Source organism: Vespa crabro, chromosome 17, assembly GCF_910589235.1.
Source record: "Vespa crabro chromosome 17, iyVesCrab1.2, whole genome shotgun sequence".
NCBI classification, from domain to species: domain Eukaryota; kingdom Metazoa; phylum Arthropoda; class Insecta; order Hymenoptera; family Vespidae; genus Vespa; species Vespa crabro.
In genome coordinates, this window is record NC_060971.1 from 5175826 (window position 1) to 5197353 (window position 21528).

Below are 21528 nucleotides of genomic sequence, written 5' to 3' on the forward strand. Positions count from 1 at the left end.
AATAAAATATTAAAATAATAGGAAAGAATATTTTTTTCTATATGAACGGACGATGATCAACCATAACATTTTCTCTTTTTTCATTCCTTTCGCTCTCTCTCTCTCTCTCTCTCTCTCTCTCTCTCTCTCTCTCTCTCTCTCTCTCTCTCTCTCATGAGCTTTCTCTTTTTCACACACGCACGGGCAACGTTCTCAGGTGGCTCGTAAAATCCTAACCGATGTTAATGAAAATGTTTCCCGCTGGGACACAGTCGTCGCTTCCGAAATATCGCCCATAGTGTCACGATAACATCTTGCTCTCGTCCCGTACGATAACATTTTAATCCCTTTAAAACACCATGAACGTGTTCCAACGAAAGGTCCTTCTCAATGAAATATTATAACATCAATGGCATCTATACGAACACAAAACATGCAATGGCGAGATAAAAAGTAATTTTCGTACGCGATTACGAAGCCTTCGAATAATTTTGAAATGATAATACTCTTATAATAAAAACGACTATCGGTGATATGATAACAGTAAGAAGAAAAAAAAGGGAAGAAAAGAGAGAGAGAGAGAGAGAGAGAGGGAGAAAAGAAAAGAAAAAATGATTATTAAAAGAAAAACTGACCTCGCAAGCGCCTCGATGTTGGTCATATTTGGGTTAACCTTGAGACCTTGCTCGGCACGAGCCTGAGCCTGTGCTTGAAGATGATGCGGCAGACTTGCTGGTGAGAGTATGGCTGTGTGTCCTGCACCTGGGTGTCCTCCCAACTGCATGAATTGCATGTGACTGAGGTGTGTGGGTGGATGATTATAGCCATTCGCTAAAAGCGGTGACTTTTCCATCCTTGGTACATCTGTGAACAAAGGAGTAGAAAAAAAAAGGAATACATGAAACAGCTGTCCTATACTGTAATCTTCTTTTCTTTTTTTCTTTCCCTTTATCTTTTCTTCGTTTTCTTTTTTTTTTTTTTGTTTTTCTTTTTTTAATCCAGTACGCAAAATATCCAGATACGATAAAATTAAAACAGAAGAAAAGAAAAAAAGAAATCGTGATCTATCAAAAAAAAAAAAAATCTCCTATTTCCTAATAAATATGATTGATTGTTAATTAACTTTTTTCTTTTTTCTCTTTTTTGTTTTTTTTTTTTTTTATTAGATTAGACTAATACCACTACTTGTATATTATGAATAGATATAAATACGTAGGAAGGTTAGTAACTTGGAGTTAAGGACGAGGGAAAACGGGAAAAGGGATGGGAAGGACACATAGGGACAACGTAGAAGGGTGCAAGGGTATCCGGATTTCAGTGAAATCAGGCGAGACGTGAAGCTCGTGGCAAGCCTCGGATAAAGAGCGCTTTCGTAGGCTTGATGGATCGCCGGCCGCTTAACCAAATATCAATCACAACGGCTAGCGCAACGGCAGCTCTCTGCATATAATCTACGCGTTGATTTGCGTTCGCCTCCTCGTCGGTCTCATAGTTGTCGTCGTCGTCGTCGTCGTCGTCGTCATCGTTGTCATCGTCGTCATCCTCATCGTCATCGTCATCGTCGTCGTCGTTGTAGTCGTAGTCGTGCGCCAGTGTTTGCGCATCGACTTAATGGCCCACTCGTGATGGATTTACGTAGCCCCGAGAGAAACAACAATTTTCGACTACTCGATATAATCATTCTCTAAGAATTTCCTCTTAAATATATCATAATCTTTGATCTTTGTATATTATTTATAATTTTATGATATATAATTCATTGTTATAAAGAGATTTAAATTATTTAAATTCATCATCTATCTATTTCTATCATCACGTATTATATACAATTCATAATAATAATAATAATAATATATATATATATATATATATGTTTTTTGGTTTAGATTTTATAATAATTTTATTATTGTTATTATTCTTTTTTTTCTTTTTTTTTTCATTGACACTTTGTTTATTTGCATATAGAAAAGTCAACTTTTCATAGAAGGGAGAAAAGTCATTGCTATTCCTGCGAGTATTATACGGATTTCGATTTTTCAAGGGACGAGAGATTCGATGAGGGAGAGGGAGGGGCGAGAGGTGGATAGGCGATAATACATGCACGGTCACGTTTTTTGATTGATGGCTCGAACCTTCGACGCCACGATTCAACCCCGTTTGTGCCGTTGTCCCAAGCCTCAACCGTAAAAGATCGCCTACGACGCATCGTCGTACTGCCATCGTCATTTGTTGCGGCGACGCGTGCCACCGATAAGTTTCTCGTTTATAAGCGCATAACTGCTATCAACGAAACATACTTTTCATTTTTGCCTTTTTCTTTTTCCTTTTTCTTTTTCCTTTCTTTATTCTTTTTTTTTTATCTTTTTTTCCTTTTTCTTTTCCCTCTCTTATATATTCACATCAATCTTCCAATCTATATATTGTCTTTCAATAATCTATTGAACTTACGTGTACGTTGTAATCATCGTTGTAATCAAAACGACGCATTAATAATAAACATTAATTCGCATTGTCATACGTATAAATACATTTTTGATAAATATGTTAATGAATTTTGGTGAATATGATAATGAAAATGATAATCTGAACAATCTGATATCTTTCTGATATACTTTATTTTTATTTTTACTTTTGTTCTTTCTTTCTTTTTTTTCTTTACTTACATCGTTTTCTTTTCTATTATTATTATTTTTTCGTTTTTCTTTTTTTTTTTTTTTGCATTCTCATCCGCTAATCATCAAAGAGATCTTTCTAAATCTTTTCTTGATTACCTCGTTTATAACTCGGTTCCTTGATCTGCTATACGAACAAATAAAAGTATCCTTCCAAGAAAGGGTAAAGATGCCCAAAATGGCCGATGAAATATTGGACAGGTGAAACTCTTGTCATTTTAAGGTCACGGCCTCGGTCAGAAAGTCGTGCGAAAAGGAGGAAGATACTGAGAACGAATAAAAGTCTAAAGGAAGAAAGAAAGAGAAAGATAGAGGATAGAGATAAAGAGGGAGAGAGAGAGAGAGAGAGAGAGAGAGAGAGAGAGAGAGAGACGATGTGCAATACACAAGAAGAGAGAGAAAGAAAGAGAGAGATAGTTGGAGGTGCCTATTCATTACAAATTATCTAAATGGCAGTGATTTCGGCGGACCGGCTGGCCGTTTGACGAGTAAGTGGCGGTTTCGTTGTTCAGTGACTGCCATTAATCCAAAGCCGTCTCTGTAAAGTTACTCGAAGCAAGTCGCGATATCTTTGACAACCACTGTGGGATCCGGCCCATGACCGGCCCCAAAATTGGACTTATTACAACTTATAGAGCGTGATTTGGACGCTCCGCTCAATAACATACATTATCCCCAATCCATATGATTTAATGAAACTCCTCTAAACTCTCCACTTAACCGCGGTACTCTCCTCTCTCTCTCTCTCTCTCTCTCTCTCTCTCTCTCTCTCTCTCTCTTTCTCTCTCTATCTTTTATCCTTTCCTTTCTTCCTTTAACCATAAGATATATATATATATATATATACGTACATATTCTTATTCTAAACTATACCAATTCTTTGTTTTTTCTTTTTCTTTTTCTTTTCATATTACATTTTTCTAATTATTCCTTTTTCCTTTCCTCTTTCTGTTTTCACTTTTACGACGAACAAATTTTACATAGAAAATATAATAAAAGAGAATAATTATCGTCGATAAGAATCATTTTCCTTTTATTAACTTTACGTTCGTGGAATATGAATGAAATAGAACGATTGTACAATGGAAACGAACGATAATGTACGATTTAAGCTAAAGAGTGCCCTTCCTTTAACTTCGCTTTTTTCTCCCACTCCAAGACACCACAAGCAACTCCTTGCCCCTCCCTCAGCTGATGAGGTGACAACCCATAATTATACGGACCGCTTTCAGTCTGAGCTGACTGCAGTGGCATGCAGAGGAGAGGCCTCCATCATCGTCGCTTCTTCTTTCCATGCTTCTTTCTTTCTTTCTTTCTTTCTTCTCCTCATTCTCTCTCCTTCTCTCTCTCTTTCTCTCTCTCTCTCTCTATGTTTCTTCTTCGTTGTCGTTCACATATTCTCCATCTTGTTTCTCAATATTCTTCCGTATTTTATAATACATTCATAACCATTGTTAATGATGATAGTGATGATAATGAAAATAATGATGATGATAATAATATTCAAAATTTAAATAAAATTTATATTTAATTATTATTGAAAATATATGTCGTTATCGTTAATTCAATTGACTTTTGACGTATTTTAAAACGATTTACTCTCAAATATTATTAATATATCGTAACGTATGTTAGTATGTGTATCAATATTGATATCAAAGGATGTAATAAAGAGGAAGATGAGAATGAAGAGTATCAGAGAGAAAAGAGATGAGAGAAGAACAAAAGAATGAATACTTCGAATCATGCCTGTAGGAGAGGAACGACTTCGCAACTTCTTTTCTGGTGTTAATTACAAAACGCGAGAATAAATTGCCAGGCTAAATGAGAGCCGGCTATTTTCTTCTTCTTTTTCTTATTCTCCTCCTCCACCTCCACCTCTTTCTCCTCCTCTTACTCCTCCTCCTTCTTCCATAGCCTCGTCACGTCTCTCTCTCTCTCTCTCTCTCTCTCTCTCTCTCAATTTTTCTGTCTTTCTCTTTCTTCCTTCTTCCTTCATAAGACGAACGGATGAATGGAGGGCGAAGACACCAGTGAAATTTGTTATGCATCTCGAACACGGACTTTTGCTGCACGGCGAGGATAAGTGCCGGAATGAAGTGGCCTTTTTAAATTACATCCTTGACTCCGAAGGCTTCATTGTCGAAGCTTACGAATCGACTTCGACCTCGGAATTATTTCCTATCGATTTCATCATCTTGACAAGTAGCATATCCATGTACATATGTATGTAGGTCAAATGATATTCCCAAAGACGATTCAAAATGAAGATGATCGATCGATCATCATTATTTCTTTTTTTTTTTCTTTCTTTTTAATCCATCGAACGTATCAATTAATTACAAGAAGTATTACGGGAAAAATGTATCAGATAATTATTACGTTAATAATGGAAAGTAAGAAAAAAGAAACGAAAGAAAAGGAAGAAAATCGTTAATTAAATTCGTTTTTGTTAAATATTTCTTTAATTAATCCATAAGAAATCAAATTATCTTGCCTGAGGATACAAGAAGATCTTTTAACTCGAAGTCAGCATGTTTTCTTTCATCCTAACATTTCTTTTCCTACTCTCTCTCTCTCTCTCTCTCTTTCCTTCTCTTTTTCCACCCACTCTGTATCTCTTCACAAAGAAAGATTACTCCTCTTCCGGTTGGTTGATCGCACGCTCAGCTGCGCGACGTGAAATTATTTGGAAAATCTGCCCTTTGTCCCTGGGCCTACGTACTTACTTCGACTACCTTTCTGTTTAACGTCGATACTTTCACACAGTAAATACTATCGCCCATTGTTCTTAACAAACGACGAAGAAATTATGTCTCTTATCCTTTACACATATTACAACAGCCAACGTGTTGTTTTATAATTTTAATACTTAAATAACTCTCTATTATATACCTTGGGAATTTGAAATGAATCTTAATAAATTTAAACTTCAAAAATTATTTTATTATTAAATTATTTCATTAGCAAAAAATAATTTTCCATTGAACAAGAGAAAAAACAACAACAAACAAAAAACAAAACAAAACGAACGAAAGAGACAATTTGCTCATCCTCGGAAACTTCGTAAGATTGAGGCTCTTCCTTTCGAAAAAGAAAGAAAAAAGGAAAAGAAGAAAAAGGAGGAGAAAAAGAAGAAGAAGAAGAAGAAGAAGAAGAAGAAGAAGAGAAAACGAACAAAGTTAAAGCCGATATAAAAGTGCGTGACGCAAAAGGGAAACGAGGGAATGATCGCTTATGCACGTGTGTATCACCATATAGGCCTAATATTGTTCCCCAGTCGTGCCCATTGGTGTACATATAAACAGAAGACGGGAAACGGAGTTTCGCGCAGGAGGAATCCGGTTTTTCAAGTAATCGAGAGTCGAAGCAGTCAGCCAGGCAGTCAGCCAGGCAGGCAGTCAGCTAGGCAGGCAGGCAGGCAGGCAGGCAGGCAAACAAGTAGGTAAGAAAGCAGGCAGCCTAGCAGGCAGCCTAGAAGGCAGGCGAGCGAGTAAGCGAGCGAGTAAGCGAGCGAGTAAGCGAACTAGTAAGCGAGTAAGCAAGCGAGTGAGCGAGCAAGCAAGCAAGCAAGCAAACACCTAACCAGTCAGCCGGATGGTCAGGCAGACGGGCAGGAAGGCAGGCAGCCATCGAGGTAGTTCACGAGCTTAACTCCCAACAACACGGAGAACTACCTCCAAAGAGAATCGTGAGAGAAAGAATGAGAAAGAGAGAAAAAGAGAGAAAGAGAAAGAGAGAGAAAGAGATAGAATGGATGCCATAGAAGCATGCATACACCTCGTCGCTCCTCCTATACCTCGCTTTTTTCTCGCTTTCCTAGTTCACCACACCCATTCTTCTTTATCGAGTTGCTGCTCCTAAGAGCTGCTCGTCCCTCTATTATTGAGACATAAGAAGACCTTATGCCAGTGCCTAACCACCTACATATTATATACCGTCAGACAAATAGCGATTGACCTAATCGATTCTTCGATTCTTTCGCCATTTGAGATTAATCGATTTCGATCTATATCATCTTTTATCATTCCTTCAAATGATTTCCATTGATAATACGCCGATTTATGTTATACATGTAATCGAGATATTTCTATTAGACACGTCTATTGTATTAGTTTATTGATTATAAATTATTTAAAAATTTCATCATCATTTCTCGCGACTAAGTAATTTTTGTAAATTAAACTTCTCTCTCTCTCTCTCGTGGAAATTATTTCATTGAGATTTATTATGCTGGGAATTATTATCGACGACGTTGCTCTTATCTTTCTGCTAATGGTTACGGTAAATAATAAAAAAAAAAAAAAGAAAAAAACGAAAAAGGAAAAGGAAAGAAGAAAAAGAAGAGGAGGAGGAGGAGGAAGAAGAAGTTTCAGGAAGCAGGAAGAAGAGAACGACCGATCTTTCTTGTATTCTCTAACGACAATAACTGAACAAGAGTTTCCTTCCTTCTCCCACCTTACATGCCATTTACCTCTTCAAGTGCAAGAAAGAGATCCAATATTTGTTCTTCGTGGGTCTCCACGAGCATCATCCGAGTGTAGTAAACCTTTTGATATATAGTCGAAGCATTTTAGAGTTCTGTCAGCCACGCCCACAATCAGCCGTGGTATTATTTACACTCCTTGTGGGCTCGAAAACGTTTCTCTTTCTTTCTTTCTCTCTCTCTCTCTCTCTCTCATTCTCTCATTCTTTCTATTATTCTCCTTTTATTATATCTCTATGTCTGGCACTGTGCGAAATCCTTTTCTTCGTCATCAACCGTGCCGTCATCGAAGTCACCGTCTACATTTGATATCGCTCTCTTTGTTCTCGCTATCTGTGTCTCTTTCTCTCTCTCTCTGTCTGTCTCTTCAACCTGCTAGAATATCTAACTTGGTTAAATGTGTTCAAACGAACGAGTCAATGATTAAATCATCAATCCTTATTCAAACGCAAAGGATTCTTTCACGTTAAGATTTATTGATATAATAATTAAGTACTTTACTTCAGACAGAGTGTATAAAATTGGAATTCTTGTTTCCTCCTTCTCTTTTTTTCTTTCTTTTTTCTTTAAGTAAAAAATCCAATTTGCATTATAATATGTATATATATATATTAATCTTTCCAAACGTTTTATAACGCATTATTATATGTTCCAACGAAATTCTTAAAAGCCATCATTCCTACGAGCATGATTCTTTTTCATTCCATTTTTAAAATTAGACGGATCGATCGCGGTCGTATCTATTTTCAGACATGAAAAAAAGGAAGAAAGAAAGAGAAAGAAAGAGAGAGAGAGAGAGAGTATGTAGCCTTAGGGTCGGATATGATTTTGGGGTTGGTTTTTTCTCTTTCTCTCTTTCTCTTTCTTTTTTTTTTCCTTTATTTCTCTTTCACGACCAACGAAGAGAAAAATTCGTGACGATTCTTCTCTTACCTCTTATTCGCCAGTGATCTTAGGATCTATCTATTTATCTATCTATCTATCTATCTATCTATCTGGTACGAGAACAAGAGATTCATGCAAATTTTCTTCCTCCGACATTTCGGACGTTCTCTCTTCTTCTTTGCCTTGGCAATCTTACAAATTATTGATATTAATCTATTACGTGGGAACACGATATCCGAGTTAGGTCGGACCTATCGCTCTTGGGCCTGAATTTCGTCTGATTTATAATACCTCTAACAATGGAGAATAGAAGGAAAGAAAGAAAGAGAAAGAGAGAGAGAGAGAGGGAGGAAAAATGAGAAAAAGAAATAATATTAAATATTAAAGATAGTACAATGACATTGTATGAAAAAAAATAAATAAATAAAGAAGAAAAAAGAATTAAAGAACAAATTTCTATTAGCGTATCAATCTTACGTGAGTAAAAAAGAAAGAAACTGTAATCGTACTAAATCAAATGTGAATGCATTAAATCGGATTTCTGTTAAAAGAAAAACAGAAAAGAAAAAGGAAAAAGCTAAAGAGAAAAATAAAAATGAAAAGAAAAATAAACGAAAGAAGGAAAAATAGAGAAAGGATAAAAAGAAGAAGGAAATAAGTAATACGCGAGATGATTACAAAGCAGATCGTATGTACGTCGTTGAATCACCGTTTATGTGCTTCAAGCATCGAACGATTTTCGTTTCGGAGATGATCGTACCTCGGACGAAAAATCGATGCTTCGTCTAATCTCGAAGGTAAATCTTTCCCGTGGGCTAATCAAAAGCGAGGATCGAAGAGGGTAGCGTGTTTCCGAAGCATCTGCCCTTGCGCGAGAGTACAGTAACATACGGAATTTAAATTGTCCAAGGGATACTTCGTGAACCGTTCAAAAATTCTCCTTACCAGACAGGTCAATACTTTTTCCATCGCGTTTTTCACTCGCAACATCGCTTAATCCGCTGCATAAACATTGTATTGTATTTCGCAAAGGGATGCGCCTATTATATCATATTTTGTTATTAATATCTTCTGACTGGCTGAGTCTGCAAGCACCGATACACATAGTGAAGAATAAAAGAGAAAGAAGAAGAGAGAGAGAGAGAGAGAGAGAGAGAGAGAAAGGGAAAGAACCGTAGAAACAGCCGATACCGGTTTTCTTTATCGTACAATGCCCATAGGATTTTTATTATCCTTCGTCCTAGAGAAAAAAAAATAGAGAGAGAGAAAAAAAATATATAATATCGATATCGAAAAGTATAGCAAACTTCCTATGGCCGAGAATCTATTTCAAATTCTAACAATAACTAATCGTAAAAAATAAATATATATATATATATATATATATATATGTGTATACTATATCCATACCATATAAGTATATTCTATGTTAAAGTAAAATCATGGATTTATATCTACTCCATCACAAAGTTACCCATAGACACGAATACACATGTCGTCGGAGTTACGAACATTTACGAAGATTTTACGACAGTGGTCAGGTTTATGTCGTCTGATGCACCATATGAGCCTAACTATTGAGCTATTTAAAAGCAACGTTTATCATCAAGTTCTCTCTCTCTCTCCTTTTTCTCTTTTCTCCTTTTATCCATTTGAAAACTTTCGCTGGTGTGCAAAGTACTTATCAACCCTACGACGTGTTCTCCATGTTTTCCGTGTTTCTCGATACTTAAAAAAGAGGGAGACAGAGAGAGAAAAAGAAAGAGAGAGAGAGAGAGAGAGAGAGAGAGAGAGAGAGAGAACATATGTAGCAAGCATTGACCGTCGTTTTATGGAACGATCAAAACAGAAATGCGTTGCAAACGTTGGATTTAAAGGCAGACACTCGATTCGAATTCTACGTTCTTCCCTACGTTCTACGTTCGCCTTTCCCCGCTTCGAAATAAGTAACGACGAAGAGAGGTATGAGAACGTAGCAGGTGGGTTTCAGTGCATTCAAGCGAAATTAACGTGCAGGTCTGCAGAGCTCTTCGAAGGAAACGAAAATTCTATATCCCCGAGATATCTGTGTTTCATTTACACAACCACAAAAAATTCTTATTCCTATTTGGATGCTCGTTATTGATAAAAAGAAAAAAAAAACAAAGAAAAAAAAACAAAAGGAAAAGAAAAAGAGAGGTAAACCAAAAAAAAAGGATAGAATAGAAAAGTTCGCATAGTTCTTAATTAATCGAAATAATAAAAAATAGAGAAACGATTATATCGAAAGAAATAGGAGACAAGTTTGCGCAAGGATGCGATTAAATAAAGAAGTAAATGGAGAAGAAAAAAAAGAAAAGGATAAAAAAGAAAAACGATTAATCCAACTCGATAGAATGTCCAACAATAATAAGTAAAAGAAATGAAAAATAAATAAATAAATTGAGGAAGAAAAAAGGAGAAAAGTAAAGGAAAAAAAAAAGAGATAAACCAAGTGTCGCTTTTCATTAGTCTCGTACAATTTTCCCTTCTGAGTTTTTTTTTTTTTTTGTTACTCTTAATTCCCTTCCTTCGGCTGTTAACAACACAACTCTCTCCTCTCTTCACCTATCACTTCAAACACGTACGTACGATAGTACGTACGTACATACATACGGCCCTTGGCGCACATAGAGAGAGAGAGAGAGAGAGAGAGAGAGAGAGTAAAAAAAAGAACAAAAAACAAAAACGACGAAAAAAAGGAAAAGAGAAAAAAAGGGAAATAAAACCGGAACGAAAAAAAAAAAGAAGAAAAAGGAAAAACAAAAAAGGTATGCCCTATATCAAACCAAAGAGCCACTCTTTTCCTCTTTCCGCTCGTTTGTTGGTCACGAGGAGCCCTACGCGAATTACAAAAATATTCCCGGCGCGGACAAAGCGGTCGGGCTCGTTGATTCGCGAGTTAATTGAGCGGCGCGGCACACGGCGGCCCGCTAACGAGTAAATTGTTGACTACCTACCACCAACTAACACCAACACCAACACCATCACCCTCCTTCCTCTCCTCTCTCCCTCTCTCTCTCTCTCTCTCTCTCTCTCTCTCTCTCTCTCTCTCTCATCACCACACGACATACAATCAACCACCATCGTCGTAGAACATCATTCGTCGACTACCCATTCTCGCGATATTCCACGCTTATTTTTATTTTTATTTATTTTCTTTTTTTTTTGTTATCTCGATTAACTCTTAGCTTCCTCTTCCACTCCTCTCCTCATCCTTTTTTCTCATCCCCTATTGCCTTCCCCCCTACCACCCCACTCCACGGAATCCCAGGAAATTACTATGGTCGCTCGTTTTCTTTCTCGTGTCGATTCCACGTTTTTCTATTCGTTCATTTTCTCCTCTTCCCTTTTTCTTCCTCTTCTCTTTCCTTTTCCTTTTCCCTTTCCTTCTCTTTCTTTTTTATTTTTTACTTTCTTTTTTGTTTTTTTTGCTTCTTTTTTCTTTTTTCACGAGATCGTCATCATATACGCTTTTGATCGTCGTCCGATGGACGATCGGTTAACACACCAGTTATATTTCTTTTGTTTTTCTTTTCCTTCGAAAACGATCGACGAAATAAATATTAAAATGAAGAATTTTGTATCGCGTGTAGAAAAAAAAAAAAAAAAAAAAAAAAAAAAAAAAGAAATAAAAAAAGGAATGATATGCTTGCGAAGAGAGACGTGTGTCGTAATTAAGTCGTACTAAAATTCCCGTTCGTGAGCTTTGAAAGACGGCGCAGATTTTATGGCAGGCCTCGCAGAGGCTTCGTACACACATTCACATAGACACGCTAATTTTCTGTCTCTCTCTCTCTCTCTCTCTCTCTCTCTCTCTCTCTCTCTCTCTGTCTGTCTGTCTGTCTCTCTGTCTCTCTTACATCTTTGAACGTATCCGAGCACTCTATGTGCTCTTTTATGTTTAAGCAAGAGGCGATGGGTCGCGCATCTTGTTGCAAACGCGTTCGTCACGCACACGGACAACGTGCTTTGCATAACGACGATGACAGCTCGTCGAGAAAATACGAGATGAATTTTTGTTTCTTTACCGGAGGTCGATGATCGATCATTTCTATAATTATCATTGATATTAATGAAAGAGATCAGATTTCGAAGAGCTTGTAGAAATGTAAGAAAAAGCATCGAATCTAAAAGAAAAAAGAAGAAGAAAGATAATCAAAAATTAATTTAGAAATAACATAATATTAATCTCTCATAATAGATAATAATATCCTGTAAATTATCGTTTATCCGATAAGAATTTATCGAATGTAATTAGAGAAATATTCTGAATCATTATAATCAAGACATTAGAAACACGATAGATACGTATTTGATGTTTATTTGATGTTTATACGAAACGCTTTATTAAGCGCTCGTACGCTCGTACGAATTTATTAAAAAAAAAAAAAAAACAAAACAAAAAAAAAAACAAAAAAAAAAAAGAACAAAAAAAAACCCGAGCGAAGTGAAATTAAACGTTTAAATAAATTTTTTCTTTCTCTCGTTTTTTTTCCTTTTATTTTTTATTTTTTTATTTTTTTATTTTTTTTGTTCTTTTTTTTTGCTCTCTGCGCCACATAGAAAGGTGGTAAAAATAAAAGGTATGAAAAAGGAAAAAAAAGAAAAATAATAAAAAAAAAAGACTCGCGGAGATGCTGCGATTCTCTCCCGAGCTGCTTGATTTACGGGCACGCGTTGTGGTAAAGCCGTAACTCTGTTACCAAAATGAAGAGGTTTAACAACACGCTCTCGTTTCTCTACGAACGATCGCACCTTCTTCTTCTTCTTTCCCCTCTATTCTTCTTCTTCTTCTTCTTCTTTCTCCTCTCCTTTCTTATTCTTCTTTTCTTCTTGTTTCCTCTCGTAAAAAACAATCAAGCCGGACGCATTCTAACGCAGAAGCCGCGATCATTAAAGACAAACCTTTGCGCAGGTATTTCTACGCATCGTCTGATACTGATCTCGAGGCGTGTCTACTTCTAATAAAGAATGAAATTTTACAAAATCTTAACGTTTATAATGAAAAATTTATCTCTATTCCTTTGCCCCAAAAATATCACGATTCTGATGATCCTTCTATTAACAATGAGAACGTTATCAAATTTTCAGATATCATATTTAAATATTATATTTGTATATTATGATATACAAATCTATTCCTACCTCTCTCTCTCTCTCTCTCTCTCTCTCTCTCTCTCTCTCTCTCTCTCTCTAACTTGAATATACCCTGAATATATCCGCCCTTTTCCGGCTTGTACAATCAAAGAATTTAAAAAAAAAACAATTTTAAAAATCCACTTAACGAAACTAAAGAGACATATGATATAAAAAATGCATTTCCGTCTATAATTCACTTTTCATTAGTTCGCATAGTCGATAAGAGAGATGAGATGTTTAAGAGGGTTAAAGGGGAAAAAAGAAAAGATAAAAATAGAAAAAGGGAAAGAAAAGAGAAACAAAAAAAAAAGAAAGAAAAAGAAATAAAAGAAATGAAAAAAAAAAGTGAATCGCGAAAGTAAAGTAATTTCTCAAAGTAAAAATTGTTCTCCCGCATTAGAACAATATCCCCTTATCTTTTTCTCGTAATATCTCTTTGCGCGACATTATCGGCAGTTTTCGTTCCGCGGATTATTCCGCTTTCGCATCAAATCACCGAGCCGGTTTCGGTTTCGTCCCTCGGCACGCACGCGGTATATAATTTCCGACCGCAGGGTGAAAATTCCACGTGCGGCCCTCAGTGGTTCTCGAAACTTGCCTCTCTCTCTCTCTCTCTCTCTCTCTCTCTCTCTCTCTCTCTTCTCTGCTACACAACTTCGCTATATCCGGAATCGTATCTCCTTTAATTCGCGGCTACGATAAGAACCCTTAACGAATGAGAGAGAGAAAGAAAGAGAGAGAGAAGGAGAGTGAAAATGAAAGAGAAAGAGAAAGAGAGAGAAAGAGACATAGTAGGGAAATAGAAGGGATAGGATCATCCTTTCTCTCACGAAGTAGAAGGTATCCTCGTCTCCCCAATTTGTTAATTACTTCGCGGATACCTGACCGTCTCTCGACCACAATTCCGTGGCTTCGACACGCACGTGCGAATTTTCCTCACTTAATCGTCCCTTCGACCGTATTAATATCAACTAAAACATCAGCGATTTTCCTTCAAACTCTTCTAATTATGAATAATTATATCAAGAGAATCATCAAACTATTCATTTTAATGATAATAAATTTAATGACGGAGGATTGGGAGTGGGGAGGGGAGGAGGATGAAAAACAAATAATACAGGGAGGAAAATCAGATGTACGTAGGTAGGAGTGCGTATGTGTGTGTGTGTGTGTGTGTGTGTGTACGAAAAAAGAGAGGGATACAATTTTTATACGTTTGTAGTATCGATGAATATAATAGCAACAACAGTAAAGGCAGAAACAACTACATGAGCAACAGCAGTAGCAGTAACAGGCAATAGTAGCACGCGCGATCGTGTCTCGTGAAAACTCTCGTGGCGCGTAAAGAGCTTTCAGGTCGGGCCGACAAATGATATTGAAGCGATGTCGGCCGACTATTAGCTGGGTTTTATTGGTACACGAGCCGTGCACGTTGCCCGACCTACGACCGCCAACGGTTAATCAATGCTTTTATGAGCATTCGCTGACGGTAGTCGTATTCGTAGTGTTAGTGCCAATTCATGTGAACTACTCACACATTATACCATATTATAAATGTGTACGCGTAATACTACCAGAGAATCTATCAGAGTTTAGATGAAATTAAAAACTTTTAAATCTACGTCGAATCCATGTATTGCGTAGGTACCTACAATTTTCAATTACGATTACCGAAATGAATGAGTGAATGAGAGAGAGAGAGAGAGAGAGAGAGATAGAGACTATATATTTAAATAAAATTGATTCAAACGATTTCTCTTTTTTTGCATACATATACGATCATTGTATTACTCCTTATATTGATGAGAGAGTACAATTAAAAAAGAAAATGAGTAAAAATAAAAATAAAAAAGCGAAGAAGATCCTTTACGACGTATTTCCTGTATATTAATTTATGACCTGTTTACGAATAATCGATAAGGACGCGCAGAAAAAAAAGATAATAAAGAAAGTAATGTGGTAGCCAACGACTATCTCGAAATTCCATAAAATTCAATGCAGAACAACGTTAACGAGGACGATAAAGATACTTCTTTGAGTCACGTTATCCGTCTTCTTATATTCTCGACGATTCACCTGCTCTCACGTCTATAGCCAAGCTCATTATCGTTTTCTTACGCGTTATACTCTCTTTACAAGACGATGATCGCGTTCTCCTTCGACTAACTCGATCCTTTCTCTCTTTCTCTCTTTATCCCTACCACTAACAATGCGTAACATAGCTCTTAGCTCTATCTACCCTCGGGTTATAGTAAGCTATTTTCATAGTGGAAAAACATCATCCTAGGTGTATTGAATCCAAGCCTTTAGTTTTCAATCGCGTTCACATCATTTTGAAATTTCGTTTACAGACCGTCGCCAACTTATATGTATATTGGCTACCTTTTTAACAATCTCCTACCTACCCTCCCTCTACCACCTCTCTCTCTTCTTCCTTCTCCCCACCACCTGACCTGCACCAACACCAACACCATCCCTTTCTACTCGACGCAACGAACACGCGCAGATGGCCGGATAATTTGCTTAGTTTACGCTTTAATATGTAACTCGGTATGCATTACCCCGGTGTAATGCGAATTACGCGAGGAGGCCAATTTGATTAATGATATTTCAGTAACCGGCGGGCGCTAAATAATTAACCGGAGCTTCCCGGCACGTATATACGAGTCGATATATCGGACTCGAAGAGTCCTATCGGCTTCCGTTCCTTTCTCGTTTGTTCGAGCACCATCGATAATTCCATAAGCAGAGAGAAAGAGAGAGAGAGAGAGAAACGTATTAAAAATATATCGTTAGCAACAATATTACGCAAGAAATGATTAAAATAATAAGCACAAGTCAATATTTATAAGGTAATAATTATAATAAGATACAATATATATATATATATATACAGAGAGAGAGAGAGAGAGAGAGAGAGAAAAGAAATTACCCGAATGTAAAATTTGAGAGGGTTGTTTCTAATATTTTATAGGGGGATGAAAAGGTTCTCATGGACACGCGGCTTTGGCCAAACATAGCTCTTCTTATTTCTCTCTCTCTCTCTCTTTCTCTTACTCTATCTATCTCTTGCCACCCTCATAATACTCAACGTTGGTTCTGGCCACGAGCTATTTATTTTTCTCATCGCTTTTAATTTCGTCGAGACAACATAGATGCGTATCGCCGTGCAACATCGACAGAACGATATATGTATATATATGTATAGTATATAATAGACGAGCATTTGTGACGGCCATTGTGCGGGCCGTTCCCCGAATGGATGTTACGCTCCTGGTATATCGGGATCGGATCTCGCTTGTTGAGTTTATTAATTGCGTTATGGGAAGTGCTGCTCGCGCGGCAAGCGAAATTGAAAAAAATTGCAATCCCCGATACCGTACACGATCCACTCGTTCTATCTATCTCTCTCTCTCTCTCTCTCTCTCTCTCTCTCTCTCTCTCTCTCTTTCTGTCTATCTATCTATCTATCTATCTCTCTTTGTACCTATCTATCTATCTATCTATCTATCTCTATCTCACTGCTGTATCCAACGTATCAGTATGACCCATCGCTTTTCTGGGTCATCTTTACACCTACTCACAGCCCATTTTACTACTAGCAAAATTTCACGTATTATTCGACGATTTCACTTTCAATCGTCACATTAACATCGATTGCTAAAGTTTTCTAATAAGTTCTAACAAATTCGTTCATTCCTAAGAATATTTACTGTATAGATATACATTAATATATATATATATATATATATATATATATATATATATATATATATATATATACTGTTCGTAAAAGTCTAAAGCAAAAATATATTTATGTTATCTCATAATTAATTCATACATGATAACAACAATGAAATGATCAATTATACCGATCCTGTTATCGATCAATTACAAAAAGACATTAGAAATGACTTAAGCAATCGAATCTGCTCGGATCGAAAGGAAAGATCGGCTCGTTCGACGAACAAAATGAAGGGATAGGTGGGTAAAGGGGCGCGCGGGCAGGGGGTTTGGGGAGGTGTTTCGGGGAGGTGAGAAGGTGGGAGGGATGGAGGGGTGGTTCCAATCGTAAAACAATTATACAATTACCGCACGGCCGTAATTAATTGCCGGCCGTTTCAACGTTTACCCCGACGAGCTTGGTTGGCTGGAGGCACGGACCGCGAACGCCGCAGCATTAATTCATTAACGTTGCCCCGTGAAACGTATTTGCTCGTAAAATTGGTCGACGGGCATGTTCACGATTATTTGCTTAAACAATTTCCGAACTGCGTTCGCCTATCGGCCGCGTACGTCTACCTATACCCCCGCTTGCGAGCTTCGCTGAGTTTAACGATTCCCCATCGTGTTAGATATTGCTAGAATAGATGTCGCATCGTGGCTCGTCCAAGTGAACACCGCGGAGGAAAACATAAACCGAAACGTAACGTCCAATTAATTTTCCAATTTCTCTGCGTGATGACATCGTCCAGAAGAAAGAGTATTAACAACCAACTGATACTCTCTCTATCTCTCTCTTACTTTCTTATTAATTATAAAAATGATTATAAAAGAAAGAAAAATTATTTATAGAATCGCATATGAGATTAATGATTCAATTTCGTAATTTTGTAATTTAACTATTCCAATGGATATATAATCGGAATTTAATATAATTAATGATTTACATACGTACACGTTCATAGATAGTTAACGATCGAATTCGGATGAATGATCTCTCTATTTGGTTATAAAACAAAGTATGGTGCTTGTAAACGTCAACAAATGTAAAACGTAGAATCGCACTTAGGAAAGATATTACGTTGGTAAACAGCTGTGTAGAGTATAATATCAGTAGTGGTATTCCGATATATCGGCAAGCGCGTCCGCCGTCACCGCAGGCCGCAACACGAGGCTGCAGTTGCAGTTAATTTGCTCACTCCAAGTGTGTTTGATTCCCCTAATTAATTGATCGCTAGGGGTCACCGTTGGACCACCGTGTACACGGATGGCAGTAATCAAGTGTGTGCCCCTTGCAACCCAGAGTTACTTGCGTTTACGCCTACGCAAAGCGCACTTTACTTGTCCGTTTACAATCAGAACCACCAATCGTAAGTAAGTTATATATTACATACATATATATATATATATATAAAATGTAATATATCGCATTAACATATTAATACATCGAGTGTCATATCGATAATAACGCAATATTTAAAGGATTGATCTTAAAATAATGATGAAAAAGAAAAAAAAAAGAAATATTCAACGACTCTAACGATATGACATTTATATTCTGAAAAGTATATAACGATAGAATCTTGAAATATATTCCTTTTCTGATTTCTATACGGATGAGATTAAAGAGATTATAGAAAAAAAAAAGAAAGAATAAAGAAAATATATCGTATTACTTAAACGATAATAATACAAAAAAAAAAAAAAACGTAATAAAAACGAAAGGGATATTACGCTTTTTAATAGGCCAATTAAAGTCTTCCTCAAAGGAAGGAGCTAAATAGATGCTTACGTAGAAGCTTACCTAAATGTCCGTTCTCATAGTAATCGCCGTTGTCCATCCTGTGCTTCTTCAAGGAATGCTGTGGATGATGACCGGCAGCCGCGGCTAGGTGACTTGCTGCGAGGCTCAAACCAACGGAAGCTCTCTTTGGGGGTCTTCCTGGCCTGGAGCTGTACAGTGGTAGAGAGTTACTGTGGTTAGAGACACCTGTTTTCGAGGTAACGTTCTTACCCCGACTGTCGCATTCAAACGACTTTGTACGGTCGTCTTCTACTCAAAATATATAAACAAAACAGAGAGGAGAGAGAGAGAGAGAGAGAGAGAGAGAGAGAGAGAGAGAGAGACAGAGAGAGAGAGAGGGAGAAAGAGAGAGAAACAGAGAGATCAACTTCAAGACTACATAATATTTTTAGAAAAATAAAGAGGACAAACACAAGGTCCTTCGAAATATTAACAATAATGCGTACGTCATTATTTCCAAGAAATATTTTCGTTTCATTGAATTTTTTATAAATGAACATTTTGCCTCTATCATATCGTACATTGTACGACGACTCGTAGAAAATTTTTGAATGATTTTAAAAAGAAAGAAAAAGGACGAATACGAGATTTTTATTAATAACAATGGAAATACGTATTGTTTTTAAGAAATATTTTTGTTTCGATGAATTCTACCAAATGTTTCATTCTTTATTCGATAAAAGTTTTAGAAAAAAGAAAGGAAAAAGTACAAACGCGAGATTCTTCGAAATACTAATAGAAATGTCTATTATGTACTATTTCCAAGAAATGTTTTTTTCAATTTTACGAATATTTCTTTCTTTATTAATTGTATCTACGATTGAATATAATTGATCCTATATATATATATATATATTTATTTAAAATTTATATCTCTCCAATTTGTATATACACATTACACATATGAAATTAAGTAAGCCCTGAATTCAGCCAGGAATATCTTTCGTCATGTTTTATTCGAGCGAAGAAAATAAAAAAGGAAAAAAAAAAAAGAAAGAAAGAAAAAAATATATGATATAATAATCGAGGATTATTTCGCAAAGAAAAGTGAGATTTTACCGATGATTTTCTGGCTGAGTTCATAGGGCCGTTTTTGAACACTACAAATTTGACCGACCCCTCCGTTCGGAGATTACTTCGAGTTTAAAGAAAGGAAACGAAAGAGAGTGAAATAGAGAGAGAGAGAGAGAGAGAGAGAGAGAGAGAGAGAGAGAAAAGAAAAAAAAGAAAAAGAAAAGAAAAGGAGATAGAAAAAACGAAAAGAAAAAGAAAAAAAAAGGAAAGAGGAGAAGAAGAAGAAGAAGGAGAAAAAGGAGAAGAAGAAGAGGGTGGAGGAGGGTGTAAGGGGAGATATAGAAACAGAAGAATTCTCTCGAATGGGCTGTTGCGGATCCATCAAAGAAACATATCCGGGCCTTGTGTTTCGAGCCGAAAAGATTCGAGAAAGTTAGCCGCTAATCTACAAGTAGATGATATCGTGTGAACGTTTCGAGAGCAGGCTTTTACGTGACTAAGGGAAAATGAAAAATCATTAAAGGTAAACTTCTAAAGAATTAACAATTTTAAAGATTCTCTTTCTACGTACCTACATATATAATATTTTATTTGATTTTCGACAAAAAATTAATCGAGCGAAAGTTTTGATTGCTACGAGACACGCATTTATATAATATAGATAAAGAGAAATATATATATATATTATTTATAAATACTTAAATCATATATAAATATAAATCTTCTTAATACATATGTATATACATATATATCTATAATCGTATAACATTTAAAAGGCAAGCGTTTAAATATCTTGTGTCGTTTATTAATAAATAAATCTATATTCAAGTATTCTTAAATATATATATATATATATATATATATATATATGTGTGTGTGTGTGTGTGTGTGTTTATTTAAGAATTATAAAATTAAAATAGTAACACCTAAACGTATTTTATTACACCATAATATAATCTATTAATAAACAATACAAGACACTTCAAAATATACTTTCTTTTTAAATTATTTAAACTTTCCAGAGATAAGATACATAATTCCAAAGAGAGAAAGAGAGAGAGAGAGAGAGAGAGAGAGAGAGAGAGGGAGAAAAAAAAAGAGAGAAAAAGAAACAAATCCTAACGTTAAATTTCTTGGGTCATCACAAAAGGTATAGAAAAAAAAAAAAAAAAAAAAGAAGAACCATGAGAAGAATAGTCGAAAGATTCATAGCGACGGTGGGAATTGAAAGGAAGAAAAGAAGATTCTCTTTTCTTGAAACAATCTATATGGTAAGACGATGGTGATGGCAATGGTGATGGAGATGGTGATGGCGATGGCGCTGGTGGATGATGGTGATGGTGGTGGTGATGTTGATGGTGATATTGGTGTTGCTGATGGTATTGGTGTTGGTGCCCCGTGTGGTTAACAGGGACGTTCATTTTTCATAAGCGGCAGGCGCCAGAAAGGCAGACACACCACACGCGTTCACGAGATATACGTCTCTACAAAGTCTCCGCTTAACGTACACAAAGCGATCTTTTGCTTTAGCTAGCGAGAAAATATCTTCAACTCGTTGCTGCTTACCCTATACTCTCGTGGACCTTTATTTGCTCTCGATATAGCACCTATAGACGGGAGAACGCATCGACCGGTTCTCAACTAATTTATTTTTCTTACATTTTAATTTTCCACTTTGAATTCCTTTTGGCTTTGTTTCTTTTTCTTCCTTTTTTCTTTTTTTTTTTTGTTTCTGTTTTTTTTTTTTTTTTGTTTTTCTTTCTTTAATCGAAATGCATCGACAGGATTTTACCTCGCGACGTCGT

General features: G+C 36.3%; 1 protein-coding gene across 10 annotated transcripts in view; it reads right to left on the bottom strand.

The window, feature by feature from the left end:
• Nucleotides 1-21528, bottom strand: part of LOC124430110 (dachshund homolog 2) — a 224017-nt gene that overhangs the window by 112587 nt on the left and 89902 nt on the right. For 7 of the 10 annotated variants that reach the window (XM_046976236.1, XM_046976237.1, XM_046976238.1 and 4 more), the window contains 2 exons: nucleotides 18710-18858; nucleotides 615-843 (listed from right to left, as the gene is read on the bottom strand). In XM_046976236.1, the coding sequence (XP_046832192.1) occupies nucleotides 615-843; nucleotides 18710-18858 (378 nt within the window). The remainder of the gene's footprint in view (nucleotides 1-614; nucleotides 844-18709; nucleotides 18859-21528) is intronic. The other 3 variants (XM_046976230.1, XM_046976234.1, XM_046976235.1) reach the window with 1 other exon arrangement.